General features: G+C 37.9%; 1 protein-coding gene across 2 annotated transcripts; it reads left to right on the top strand.

Annotated features, from left to right (window-relative positions):
• The first annotated feature begins 242 nt into the window (after nucleotides 1-242).
• On the top strand, nucleotides 243-9,976 carry TTC14 (tetratricopeptide repeat domain 14). 2 transcript variants are annotated; one of them, XM_049881760.1, is made up of 12 exons: nucleotides 244-541; nucleotides 1,099-1,223; nucleotides 1,328-1,527; nucleotides 2,563-2,647; nucleotides 2,807-2,936; nucleotides 3,303-3,458; nucleotides 3,863-3,934; nucleotides 4,345-4,464; nucleotides 4,572-4,694; nucleotides 6,921-7,038; nucleotides 7,976-8,085; nucleotides 8,862-9,972. In XM_049881760.1, the coding sequence occupies exons 1-12, from the start codon at nucleotides 384-386 to the stop codon at nucleotides 9,781-9,783; spliced, it is 2,319 nt and encodes a 772-aa protein (XP_049737717.1). In that variant the 5' UTR covers nucleotides 244-383; the 3' UTR covers nucleotides 9,784-9,972. The 2 variants fall into 2 exon arrangements, with proteins under 2 accessions (XP_049737728.1, XP_049737717.1); XM_049881771.1 differs by lacking the exon at nucleotides 1,328-1,527 and having other exon boundaries at nucleotides 243-541; nucleotides 8,862-9,976.
• Nucleotides 9,977-12,633: the final 2,657 nt, after the last annotated feature.

Here is a 12,633-nt window from a genome sequence, read left to right as displayed (position 1 = left end):
AATTATTATTTACCTAGGGTCCGGGCCAAAGGCTCTCCATAATGCTCACTGAAAGACTTTCAATAATCAGTCATTTTACCCTAACAAGGATTCCGCCGAGGCTAAAACGCAACCTCCTCACACATGACCGCCTCGACTCCCTCGTCAGCCCTCAGTTGAGGAAATGTTTCCCGCCAAACCTTGCGGCTTCCGTAGTCTCGCTCGGTCTCGCGAAACGAGGATGAGCTCTGCGGCTGCGCCATTAGGGAAGGCTGGAAGACTTCCGGGAAGCAACAATGGGAGCGAGTGTGACGGTTGCCTCCGGGGCCGCCGGACTGAAGTAGCGGACACTGAACCGGAGGAGTTAGCAGCCGACCGGCCTTCGGCTCCAGCAAGTTCCAGCCATGGACCGGGACCTTCTGCGACAGTCGCTCAACTGCCATGGGCCGTCTCTGCTCTCCCTGCTCCGGAGTGAACAGCAGGACAATCCGCACTTCCGCAGCCTTCTGGGGTCGGCGGCGGAGCCTGCCCGGGGCCCGGCGTCCCAGCAGCTACAGGGCAGGTAACTGCACGTGGGGCTGCGGGACCGGGGCGGGACGCACCTCGGCTCCAGTGCCGAGCCGGCGCTGCTCCCGGGGGTCGCGAGCGCGAGAAGTGCGGGCGGAGGGTCCGCGCTCGGGGCTGTGGAAGGGCGTGAGGCCGGTTGCCTTGTTCTCCGGCACTGCCAAATCCCTGGGCTCTCCTGCCTGGGGCTGGGGGCGTCTCTTCTTACATTTCCCGGCCCCTCCACTTCCAGCCTGGCCAGGAGATCTCTCGTTAGAACTTTTTCTCGGGGGATGAAGTTTTAGGATGGGGCCGAATAGGCAATGAAAGCCATTCTGCTGTACCCGTTGCGGTGGAGTGGATTCCGACTCAGGGACCCTGTAGGACAGGGTGGAACTGCCCCATACGGTTTCCAAGGAGCACCTGGTGGATTCGAACTGCAGACCTTTGGGTTAGCAACCATAGCTCTTAACCACTAGCCGTGAAGGCTCCCGTTCTGTTTTAGAACCTTGGGTATAGTAAAAGGCTTTGCAGATAAACCTGTTTTCATGAGTTTTTTTTTTTTTTCTTTTTAAGAAAAGAGAAGAGAGCTGAAAACTTTGAAATACAAAAATTCATTTCCAAAAAAGCAGACCTCCTTTTTGCGCTTTCCTGGAAGTCAGATGCACCCGCGGTTTCTGAAGTTAATGAAGACAGTGAAGGTGAGTTTAGTCTTAAAATCTTTTGAGGATTGTGATGCAGTTTGACAGTACTTTCAGATGAGATAGAACTCAAAAATAGTGAGTGATTTTGTTATTTTTTTCAGATCAGTATGCAGTCATGCCGCCTTTAGAGCAGTTTATGGAGATACCTAGTGTGGACCGCAGAGAGCTGTTTTTCCGAGACATTGAGCGTGGTGACATAGTGATTGGAAGAATTAGTTCCATTCGGGAATTTGGGTTTTTCATGGTGTTGATCTGCTTAGGCAGTGGCATCATGAGAGATATATCTCACTTAGAAATCACAGTAAGTTAATCACTCGTCAGCTATTTGGATTACTTTTGTTTTTGATAGTCATCTGAATGCAAGAATTGAGTCTTTGCATCTAGTTGGAAATTTAAGTATTAGCCAGAGAGAAAATAGTTTCTTGTGAAAAAAATTATTATAAGTGAAAAAGTTGCACAGTGTCCTTCTCCATTTCAAAGTTTCCGGACTCTGGTAGGAGGGGGTGGAGTCCCCTTTTTTAAATGCTCAGAGAGGTGTTAGTGAACGTGGTGAGGTTTATCGGTATTCTAATTACTGGTATTCAGCTTATCTCTTCTAGCTGAAGATGTTCTTAGTATCTGGCAGTACATACTTTCATGTGGATAAGTTAGGGAAAAATTGGTGCTATATTTACAATAAACTCAGTATATTATAGTAAGATACTTTGCCAACAATGAATAGTCCTGAACTTGAAACAATAGGAACTTTAAAAGGTTTGATATTTCCTATAGTCCTTGTGGCACAATGGTTAAATGCTCAGCCACTAACAGAGAGGTTAGCAGTTCAAATTCACCAGCCCCTAGGTGGAGAAAGGTGTGGCAGTTCCACGCTGTCCTGTAGGGTCTCTATGAGTCAAAATCAACTTAATGACAATGGGTTTGGTTGTACCTATCCAGGCAGATGAGAAAGGAAGAAAAGCAGAAGCCATCACAGACTGGATAACAGACGTATGAACTTTGGGGAATTGGCATTCATTTTCATTGGGATCCTTACACTTTCTGGACAGATTTTAGTTTTTCACAAGCGCAAAATATCTTTTTGTTTCATAATCTCTACTTGTATTTGATTCCTAAAATTAAAAGATTTCATGAGACTCTAGTTTTCAAACTGAACCAGAAAACGTGTTGTTGTGGGCACAAAAATTACTTCTAATTAAAATCCTATTTAAATTTAGACTTTAGGGTGCTGGTTGGTTTTTAATGTTAGCTATCAGCTCTCATACTGAACAAGTAGGATAAAAAAGGATGCCATTCTCACAAAGAATGACCTGGTCTTTTCAAATACTTGTCATTGCAGGCTCTTTGTCCACTGAGAGACGTGCCTTCTCACAGTAACCATGGGGACCCTTTGTCTTACTACCAAACTGGTGATATCATCCGAGGTGATTAGTTTCATCATATTAATAAAATAGAAAAAATTGTCAAATTTTTGTTCTCATTAATTTGGGAAATGTAATCTGTGAGTAATGTTCAGAAAATTTTGTATTCTTTGTATTAGCTTACGTTTTCTTATTAATCAGTTTGGTTATCTTATTTTTTAGCTGGAATCAAGGATATTGACAGATACCATGAAAAGCTTGCAGTATCTCTATACAGTTCATCTCTTCCTCCACACTTATCTGGTGTTAAATTGGGTGTCATTAGTTCTGAAGAGCTTCCTTTGTACTATAGGTAATGTATCCATATTGTTTCAACAACAGTTTGTTTTTATAAGATAAAAAGCAAATTTTGTCAAACTTCAGGTAACAACTTAGAATTTAAATTTTTCTCGTTGTAAAATGTGCCCGGTTTATTTTTATAACCCTAAATGACTTCAAACTTGGTAAATAAAGGAACCAGATAATACTGCCACACCTTCATGTACAAACATGATATGTGTATTACCATGTGGTAATGTTATTTCTTTAGTAGAAATGGGACATGCTAATTAGCTATATTGAAGAACTATAAAAGTATTTTGTGAAGTAGAATATTCATAACAATGGGGGAATCATGTTCTTTCTATTAGTCTTTATGTTTTTGGTTTTTTTTTTTAAGGAGGAGCGTTGAACTGAACAGCAACTCTTCGGAGTCCTATGACAATATCATGCAGAGTTCCTTGGGATTTGTTAATCCAGGAGTAGTTGAGTACCTTCTAGGAAAACTAGGAATAGATGACTCTAATCCACCATCTTTAATGAGAGGCCTGCAAAGGTATAGTGAATCAGTGTTACTCTCTTAGGTGCTGAGGGGAGTGGTGGTGTGCTCAGAAGCTACAAAGCTGAGAGGCTTACTTGACCATTCTAAGCCTGGATGCAGCACTGTGTCAAAGGTTCAGTGAACCAGGCGATCCCATGTCCTGGAATGGAGTCTCTTACCAATGATGAGATATAAATCATGTGACCAAGTAGACAGCTGTCTAGAAGCTTTTTATGAGGGTGTTGTATATATTTTATAGAAATAAATACTGGTGGTTCAAGCATTTTGCCCTGGAAATAGAATACAGATTTCTTGCTTGGTATTCATTCACTGAGTGTTGAGTGCCCATCTGTCAGGCAGAGTGAAGTGTAGTTTTTTTAAAAAGGTATTTACAGCTGGACTTTTATTTTCTTTCATAGTAAAAATTTCTCTGAAGATGATTATGCTTTGGCGTTAAGGAAAAAACAGTCTGCATCCTGGGCTTTAAAATGGTATGAAGACTTTGTCTTTCAGGAATTGCATCATCTAGTCTAAAGGGTTGGGGTAAGGCAAGAATTCTGTTAAGAATGTGTTTATACTAAAGATCAAATGTGTTTATAAGTGAAGTAAAATTGTTTTTTTTTATAGGTATAAGTAGCGTTATTACATTGTAAGTATAACAGACTTAAATTTTATCCACACTTTTTTAGTTTTTTTCAAAAGGTATTAGTATATTGATATCTGGATTTCATGAATATTTGTTATGAAAATATTTAAAGGCAAAAATGCTTATGTACATTGAAAGTATTGGAAACAAAGAATTTGCCAACTTTGATGACACTTGTTTTTAAATTTATTCATGCCAACATTTTATTTGGATCTTCTGTGAAATGTTGGTGATGCTTTACAAATGTCTTTCTAGTGTGAAGATTGGAGTTGATTATTTTAAGGTTGGACGCCATGTTGATGCTATGAATGAATACAATAAGGCTCTGGAAATAGACAAACAAAATGTGGAGGCTTTGGTAGCCCGCGGAGCATTGTAAGTGAATCATGGACTTTAGGGAATGTTTACAAGGTAAATGTGTACAAGATGTACATACAGCTCACAAGATAAATGCCTGTAACTTTGTTTCTTCATGTTTCTAGGTACGCAACAAAAGGAAGTCTGAACAAAGCAATAGAAGATTTTGAGCTTGCATTGGAAAACTGTCCAACCCACAGGAATGCAAGAAAATACCTCTGCCAGACACTTGTAGAAAGAGGAGGGCAGTAAGTGTCAGATATTTTTAATAGTAGAGGTCTAATATTCAACCACAGGGAGTCCTGGTGGTGCAGTGATTAAGTGCTTGGCTGCTAACCAAAAGATGTGGTAATCTGCTTCCATAAAGATTACAGCCTTGGCAATCCTATGGGGGAGTCCTGCTCTGTCCTATAGGACCACTATATGTCAGAATCAACTCCACGGCAATAGGTTTGACATTCAGCCAACTACTATAAAATCTTGAATTTAGTATAAGGAAATAGCATCATTAAATCAATTCAGAACACTCAGTAGCAGTCTTGGTTGAAAATGTTTTTTAAATAATAGCTCTGCTTTTTAAATTTTCAAGTTCTTTTTTCCTGCCTTATTAGGTTACTTATGATTGGAGACATTAAGTTCATTGTCCTGAATATTCATGTATTCTCATTGCATAGGAGTATAAATGCAAAGAAACAATAAGTATTTTTTTCTTGGATATACATTGGAAGTTTTTGTTTTAATAAATAGGGATTAAATTTCTAATTCATTTCATTGTTCTAATAGTGTTATGCCAGAAATGTGAATTGAGGCTCCTGTAGTTAATTGTGAATGAAGATTCACAAGTTACATTAAGCTTATTACTCTACCCTGTCCAGTAAAATCCACAAATCCAGATTAAATGGAAGAGCAGATCCTTAAGCATAAACCGTATAACTCATGTTATATCCTCAGATGCCTGGCATGCTAGTTGCACTGTAAATATTTAATGAATTAACAGACCAGTCTAATGTACAAAGTATTTCAAAGAAACATAATACTTCATATATAAATCTGGTAACAGCCTGCTTTAATAATTGAAAGCCAGTGTATGATAGCAATAGCAACTTTTTGCTATTCTTCTGAATAGGTATGACTCTTTTCCTGTTTCATGAGTTTGCTTAATCATTCCTGTTTGTATGATCATTTCAGTTTGAATAATCACAAATTCCAAACTAATGAGATTTTGCAATACTTGGTTTTAGCTCACATGGACTTGTGGTTGGACTGAAGTGATTGGAGCAGCTTTGTACTTCCTCACTAGGTAGATAACTCATAGACAGGGTTGTCTCGTTAGCTACATGGTGGTATCTTAGCTAAGTGAATGGCAGTTCCGTCCAGTTATCCAGGCCAGAGATGTCATCTTTGACTTGTCCCTTACTCCCCACAAGTGTTCACTGACACAACAGTAATCCCATTGTAGCCACTGGTTTTTTGGGTTTTTGTTTTTTTTTTTTTGGTTTTTTTCAAATAATAATTTTCTTTTTTATCTTTTTAAAAACAAAAGTATTTTTCAAAATCCTTCCACTGCTCTACATACCAGCTTTCTACTGCTCATTTTTCACAGTGTAGACTTGGTGATCTTCATCTAATTACTCTCTTTATAGACTGGTTTTGATATGTATGTGTTGGTGTTTCCAAAGAACTTAAACAGTGAATTATCAGAAAAATTTTCTATAGATAGGAAAACTCTTCATAAACTGTTAGGAAAAGCCGGTGTACGTAATTCAGCGTAAATTTGCTAAGAACATTGGCTTATAATGTATTTTTAATATTACTGCTAAAATGTGCAAATTTTGGATACATAGCATGACTTTAGTTATTCATAATTGATTTTTTTTTATTTTGTTGTTGAGAATATACACAGCAAAACTTATACCAGTTCTATTTTTTTTTTTTTTTTGTGTCTATGTGTACAGTTCACTGACATCGATTACATTGAGTTGTGCAACCATTCTCACCCTCCTTTTCTGAATTGTTCTTCCACTATTAACAAACTCACTGCCCCCTAAGGTCCCTATCTAATCTTTCAAGTTGCTATTGCCAATTTGATCCATATAAAAAACCCAGTGCTGCCGAGTCAATTCTGACTCATAGCGACCCTATAGGGCAGAGTAGAACTGCTAAAACATCATAATGCTCAAGGCAGATATTCTTTACTAGTTAAGCTAAACTATTGTTTGGTTTTAAGAAAACTTCGGGGGATATTTTTGGTTTAAGGTTTAAAGATTATCTCAGAGCAGTAGTTTCAGGAGTTGATTTCTGTACATTTTATGGGGTCCTTTTTCCACGTAAGTAAAAAGCACATGATTTAGGTATTGTTTATTTGGAAAATAATTTGCTGAACATGGTTCTTCATTAATAAGTCCTCTCATAAAAGTCTCTGATCTATACCTGCGAATTTTTATAAAAAAGCTAAATCTTCCTTTCAAATACAGGTTAGAAGAAGAAGAAAAGTTTTTAAATGCTGAAAGTTACTATAAGAAAGCTTTGGCTTTGGATGAGACCTTTAAAGACGCAGAGGATGCTTTGCAGAAGCTTCACAAATATATGCAGGTGATTCTTTATTTCCTCTTAGAAAGTTAGTGATAATTGAAATTAATGTCAGACTTAATCTCTTCTAGAGAAAACTTGTAGAATATGTAAATGATGCATTATGAAGTTTGTTTTTTTTAGATACCACTTTTACTAACTGGGTTTGACATTGACTTCATAGTGCATCTTCATGTTTACTTGTTAGTACTCAAAAGTAAGGAAAAAAAAAAAAACGCTATGAGAAAATTTTGTTGCCTAAATTTGGTATGTGTTTTGAGAACTGGTCTTTCCCAGCAGTTAACAAAAGTAGTATCAGTGTTGTTACTGTAATGAAGCTAATTACTAGCCTTTTTGAGAAGTATTTTAAATTTTTTTTTCCTGTAATACTGATGATGATGTTTTCTCATGCATTTCCTCCTGAATCGGACCATTGCTGCTGTGTCTGTGACATCTGCTGCTGCTCATCCCCACCCACAAACTGGGAAATGATTTCTACGGAATCACGCATCCAACTGGGCTGTGCTCTTTGTAAAATGGTTTGTGTATGAACATGGTGACTCCTCCCTCAATTCATCTTAATGGAATTTTTTTCTTTAATTTGTAAAATCTGTCCTATTTAAATTTTTATTTATTTATTTTTAATAATTTTTCACATATTTTACTTTTTACCTATTTCTTGCACTCTGGGTCATGGGTACCAATGCAATGGCTTCCTCTTTTTTTCATGGGATACCACCTGCAATATGCTCCTCAATACTGTTCTGGCCATTCCAATGATTAATGCCAAACATCTGTATGGTTCATTTTTCATGTTAAAAAACACTTGTTTAATGGATATATGGTGGTTTGGGTATACTTAACCTGGTTGCTGGTTGGGGATTGGTTTTTTGAATACTGGGTTTTCTGTTTTCTGCTATTTTTAACGTGTGGTTTTTTCCTGATATCTGGGTTCTAAAAGAAATCTTTGGAATTAAGAGAAAAACAAGCTGAAAAGGAAGAAAAACAGAAAACAAAGAAAATAGAAACAAGTGCAGAAAAGTTGCGTAAGCTCTTAAAAGAAGAGAAAAGGTAAACTATGATTATTCAGTATTTTTTAACCTAAAGCAACTACTGAATTGAACCAAAGTGCCATAATGGAGGTAAAGTAAGTAAAACATAATCAGAGTATTTGAAGTGATCATGGGTGTTAAGAATTCTTAGCAAGAATATGTTCTACATGTTTGTCTATAAAATGAAATTAAGCAAACTAGATTCTAAGACTAGAATTCTACAAAAAAGAGTTAATGTTAGAACTAAAATATATAATGACTTATTTTGTCAGATTTTTATGGAAAATTGTTTTAGAACTAGAGCAGTGGTTCTCACCTGGGGGCAGTTTTGCCCTCCAGGGGATGTCTATCGATGTCTGGAGACATTTGCGTTTTTCTAACTGGTGGGTTGCTTCTGGCATCTAGTGGGATGCTGCCACGTGCACTACAACATGCAGGAAGGTCTCCCCCAACAAGGAATTACTGGGCTCAGAGCATCATCAGTGCTGCAGTGCAGAAACAGGAACTAGAGCCGGCAGATAAAAAACTGGAATTTTCTCCTTCATGTGTTTTGGTAGTCTTTAAGTTTTTATGGTAGTGTTGGAAATGATGGCTTTGCTTATAGTGACACCTGCCCAAAAGTCATGCCTAATGGTAAAATTAGATCTTGTAGTTAGCAGATTATTATCATATCACTTGTCTACATCACAGTTTTAAGAAATCCTTAAAGGGAACAAAACAGTACCAAAATCTTTATGGATAATTTAGAAATGTTTTTGTACTTATCATTACTGATGAGTTGACTACATTCTTTAGGTTAAAGAAGAAAAGAAGAAAATCAACTTCTTCCTCTTCAAGTATTTCTTCTGCTGATGAGTCAGTTTCTTCATCATCCTCTTCCTCTTCCAGTCACAAAAGGCATAAGAAACGTAAGAGGAACCATTCAGAGTCTTCTCGCAGTTCCAAAAGGCATCCATCTAAGGCACCCTCAAGTCAGATGGACCAGAATAGGCAAGATGAGTACCACCCACCTCCAGTCAATACTTCAGCATCTTTTCTTAACCAAAAACACGAAGTGGAAAAACTACTGGAAAAGCAGGATAGGTTGCCATATCAAAAGATACAGGTAAAAGAGAAAAATAAATACTCTGTCTCTTCATCTTCAGTTGAAATTCTGGATGATTTTGGAGGTAGGTCTGAAGATCCAAGAGATTTTTATAATAGCTATAAAACCCAGGCAAGTAGTAGCAAGACAGGAAAGCCATATAAGTCAGAAAGACATTTTTCCAATAGAAGGGATTCCACAGATTCCTTTTGTAGGAACTCAGAGGACAAGATAAAAAATTACGGGTCCAGGAGATTTGACAGGGATCTAGAGGGAAGAAAAGAGCACTCTAGAAGGTGGGAGTCAGGTTCTGGGAGATGCTCCACTTCACCGGCAAGCTCAGACTATTCTTGGAAGTCACTTGAAAGATATAAAAGATGTACTTATTCTGGATCACACGATTTTAGTAAACATGAGCAAAGATACCAATCAAATACAAATCAAGGACAGTATGAAAGGGAGGACAATTATGGGGAAGATATTAAAACACAGGTTCCAAAAGAAGACGGACTAAATAGCAAAGAGCAATCAGAAAGTAGAGTTAAAAAGAATTTACCTCAAAATTTACTCAATATATTTAATCAGATAGCCGAGTTTGAGAAAGAAAAAGGAAATAAGCCAAAAAATAATTAGTATGCCAAGGAAATCACCGTTACACTAAAGACTAATTGTGTGTTTTTTAGTCACAGCAGTTTAGTGCAGAAGTCTCTGCTCCTAAAATTATTTTATTTGTGGAGATGGCAAAGAGCGGAATGTTTTTGCTTTTTCTCAGATTACATTTGTTTCAGTTGCAGGTCCCCTTTTCACAGCTTGATTCTTAAACTTTTCATGTGTATGTTTATGTACAGTATTTTCTACTTTGATGATTTAACTTGTTCACCTAAAAATAATTCTATGGAAGTATTGTTTCTTCATTTTATGATGGTGTATGAGAATTTCTAGATCCACTTTATTCTTTCTGCTAATTGAGAGAAAATGAGATTTCTTTGTTGAATACTTGGATCGTTTTCATCAAATATTATTTTCTGTTAAAAGCTGTCAGCTTTTGAAAGAGGTTGTATGTTTGAATGTTCCTTAAGTACCGTTTTACATCCATCATTTGTTTAAGTATCAAATTTTTATATAGTTGTATTATTTTAAAATGGTAGATTATCTGTCTTTTTCATTGGCCTCTAAGGCCTGATTTAATTAAACTGGATTGAGTGCCATTGGCTTCTACCCAGCTTAACTTCCCTATGAACTCCCCAGTCCTTTACTATGACAGGAACAAGGCCATGAAGTAGAGTAGAAGCTCATTTTGTTTATTTCTCCATTACTCTTTTTACCTTACTGCTACAGTTACAGCCCTCAGGAATTTTTCAACTTTAAATATTGGCAGGACCCTTAGCGACTCCTTCATTCCAGGCAAGAGTAGATCAGGATAGGAAAGCAAATAGCAGTGGCAAGAGAAGTACACTGTAAATCTGGTTTTCCTCTAGGCAAAGAAAATTAGGAAACTGCCCTAGTATCACAAAATGTCCATTTAGGAAGGCAGTGGGCATGTTTTAAAATAGCATAGAGCTGGCCTGGTGGTGTAGTGGTTAAGTGCTGTGGCTGCTAACCAGAAGGTCAGCAGTTGTATCCACCAGGCATTGTTTGGAAACCCTATGGGTGGTTCTCTTCCGTCCTGTAGGGTCACTGTGAGTTGGAATCAACTTGATGGCAATGGGTTTGGCCTTTTTTTTTTTTTTTTTTTTTGAGAGCTGGCCTACCATTTCTGCTTCTTTCCACCTTCTCTCCCCTTATGCCTCATTTTTCAGGATCTGTGAATAAATGGCTAGACAAGTCAGGCTTGATTTTTACTCAGAATAAATTCCGACAGCTAGAGCTTAAGAAGGAAAGGACTTGAATTGTAAGGATCCTTCCAAAATAATCGTTTAAGCTGTATAATATACTCCTTGGGAGATAAAAGTAGGAGTCATAGGCAGTTGGGTTTATGATGGTCTTTAGAATATTCCCAGTTTAAGATTCTAGGTGCTGTAAAGGACGATGGGCCTTTAGTACTATCATTCACAGTGACACTGGATGGGTGGGTATCCCATCTACAAAGGACTGAGAATGGTGGAGGAAGAAGAGACATTTATTCCTTGTGTTATTCTTGCCAGCAGTATAATACCGAATCTTTACTGAATGTACAGTTTCGTCCTTCAAACTCCCGTAATGGGAGTCTAATGAAAAAGCTGAAATGGAACAGCAAAAGAAACCCTAGTCTAAAGATGTAGATATTGGCAGAAAGAGGCCAGTCACTTAGGCATTAGTCTTTTTACCAAGAAACTCAAAAGGGTGTCCAATTCTATGTATCATCCTAACGTAATAGTCTTCTAAAAGAGAAAAAACTCTCTTAGCATATCCCTTGACCTTTTTGAATCACTGATACAGCTTTAGAATTTTAAACATTCCGTTTTATCTAACAAATCTCTGAGCATCACTGTCACCAGCACTGTAACTGTCCAAAGCTGCTTTGTAGTTTAACATTACATTCGCACACCAAAAAACCTGGGATAGTACCTTGTCTGCGCATAGACCAATAATGTGAAGTTTGCCTCCAAAAATGGAGGGCACCAAGACTGAAGAAAGAGGTGGGTGACTCCAGTGTGGCAGCAAAGGAGTTTATATTAGACTTATATACGGGGCCAGGTCCTGGGTGGGTGCAGAACCAAAGCAGATGTCCGTGCCCCTCAGTGGGAGGGCAGAGGTTTTATATTGGTGGACGATAGTAGCTACATGCCAGGGACTTACATAATGATGACTTAGCAAACTGTAGTGAACTAGCGGACTGCATGGAGGCACTCCTGTTTGGCCTCACAAAGCGTGTTTCCCCTTCATATATTATTGAGCAGGCTGTCTTAATTTAGAAATTCCGTCTTCGCCAGAGCCACTTTCCTGGGGCATGTTAAGCAGAGTATACAAATTAATTTCTAGGAATATGTTCACAGCAAAAAACATTGAGAATTGGCATTGTCAGGAAGTCTTAAGTGATTATCTTCAGCAATTTTTTTTTCTTGCATTGTGTATAGTTCATATAGTCAGGTTGTGTCTTGGTTTCCAAAAGTAAATGAGGAATGATTTTCTAAAACAACAGATAACTCCCTAAGATGCAGCTCCAGATTTGGATATACGGGGCTTGATCCCCTATGTCACCATTTAGTAGTATTACACTGAAGTTGAATCTGTTATTTAAGACTTAAATGTAGATACTGGCCTAAGAACTTAACAAAAATCTTGTGCTAGGTTTTGGGCAGTGATTCAATAGTTAAAATTGTGCAGTTACAATGTGTCAGGCCCTATGTGTTTTGTATACATTATTTCAATAAACTTATGTTTACTGAAATACAATAACTCACGGAACTTACTGTTTCCATATTGCAGATGAGGAAAAAAAAATAACTTGCCCAAGGTCACAGAGCTAATGAGATACAGCCACTGCCTTCATAAAACAGTGTT

This window comes from Elephas maximus, chromosome 1, assembly GCF_024166365.1.
Source record: "Elephas maximus indicus isolate mEleMax1 chromosome 1, mEleMax1 primary haplotype, whole genome shotgun sequence".
Lineage (NCBI taxonomy): Eukaryota > Metazoa > Chordata > Mammalia > Proboscidea > Elephantidae > Elephas > Elephas maximus.
Note: the sequence above shows the minus strand (reverse complement) of the source record. Positions and strands in the feature narration are given on the sequence as shown.

Coding starts and splice junctions, on each gene's coding strand:
- TTC14 (XM_049881760.1), top strand. CDS start 384: ATGGACCGGGACCTTCTGCGACAGTCGCTCAACTGCCATGGGCCGTCT. Junction 1,528..2,562: donor TATCTCACTTAGAAATCACA/GTAAGTTAATCA, acceptor TTGTCATTGCAG/GCTCTTTGTCCACTGAGAGA. Junction 3,459..3,862: donor TTAATGAGAGGCCTGCAAAG/GTATAGTGAATC, acceptor TTTCTTTCATAG/TAAAAATTTCTCTGAAGATG.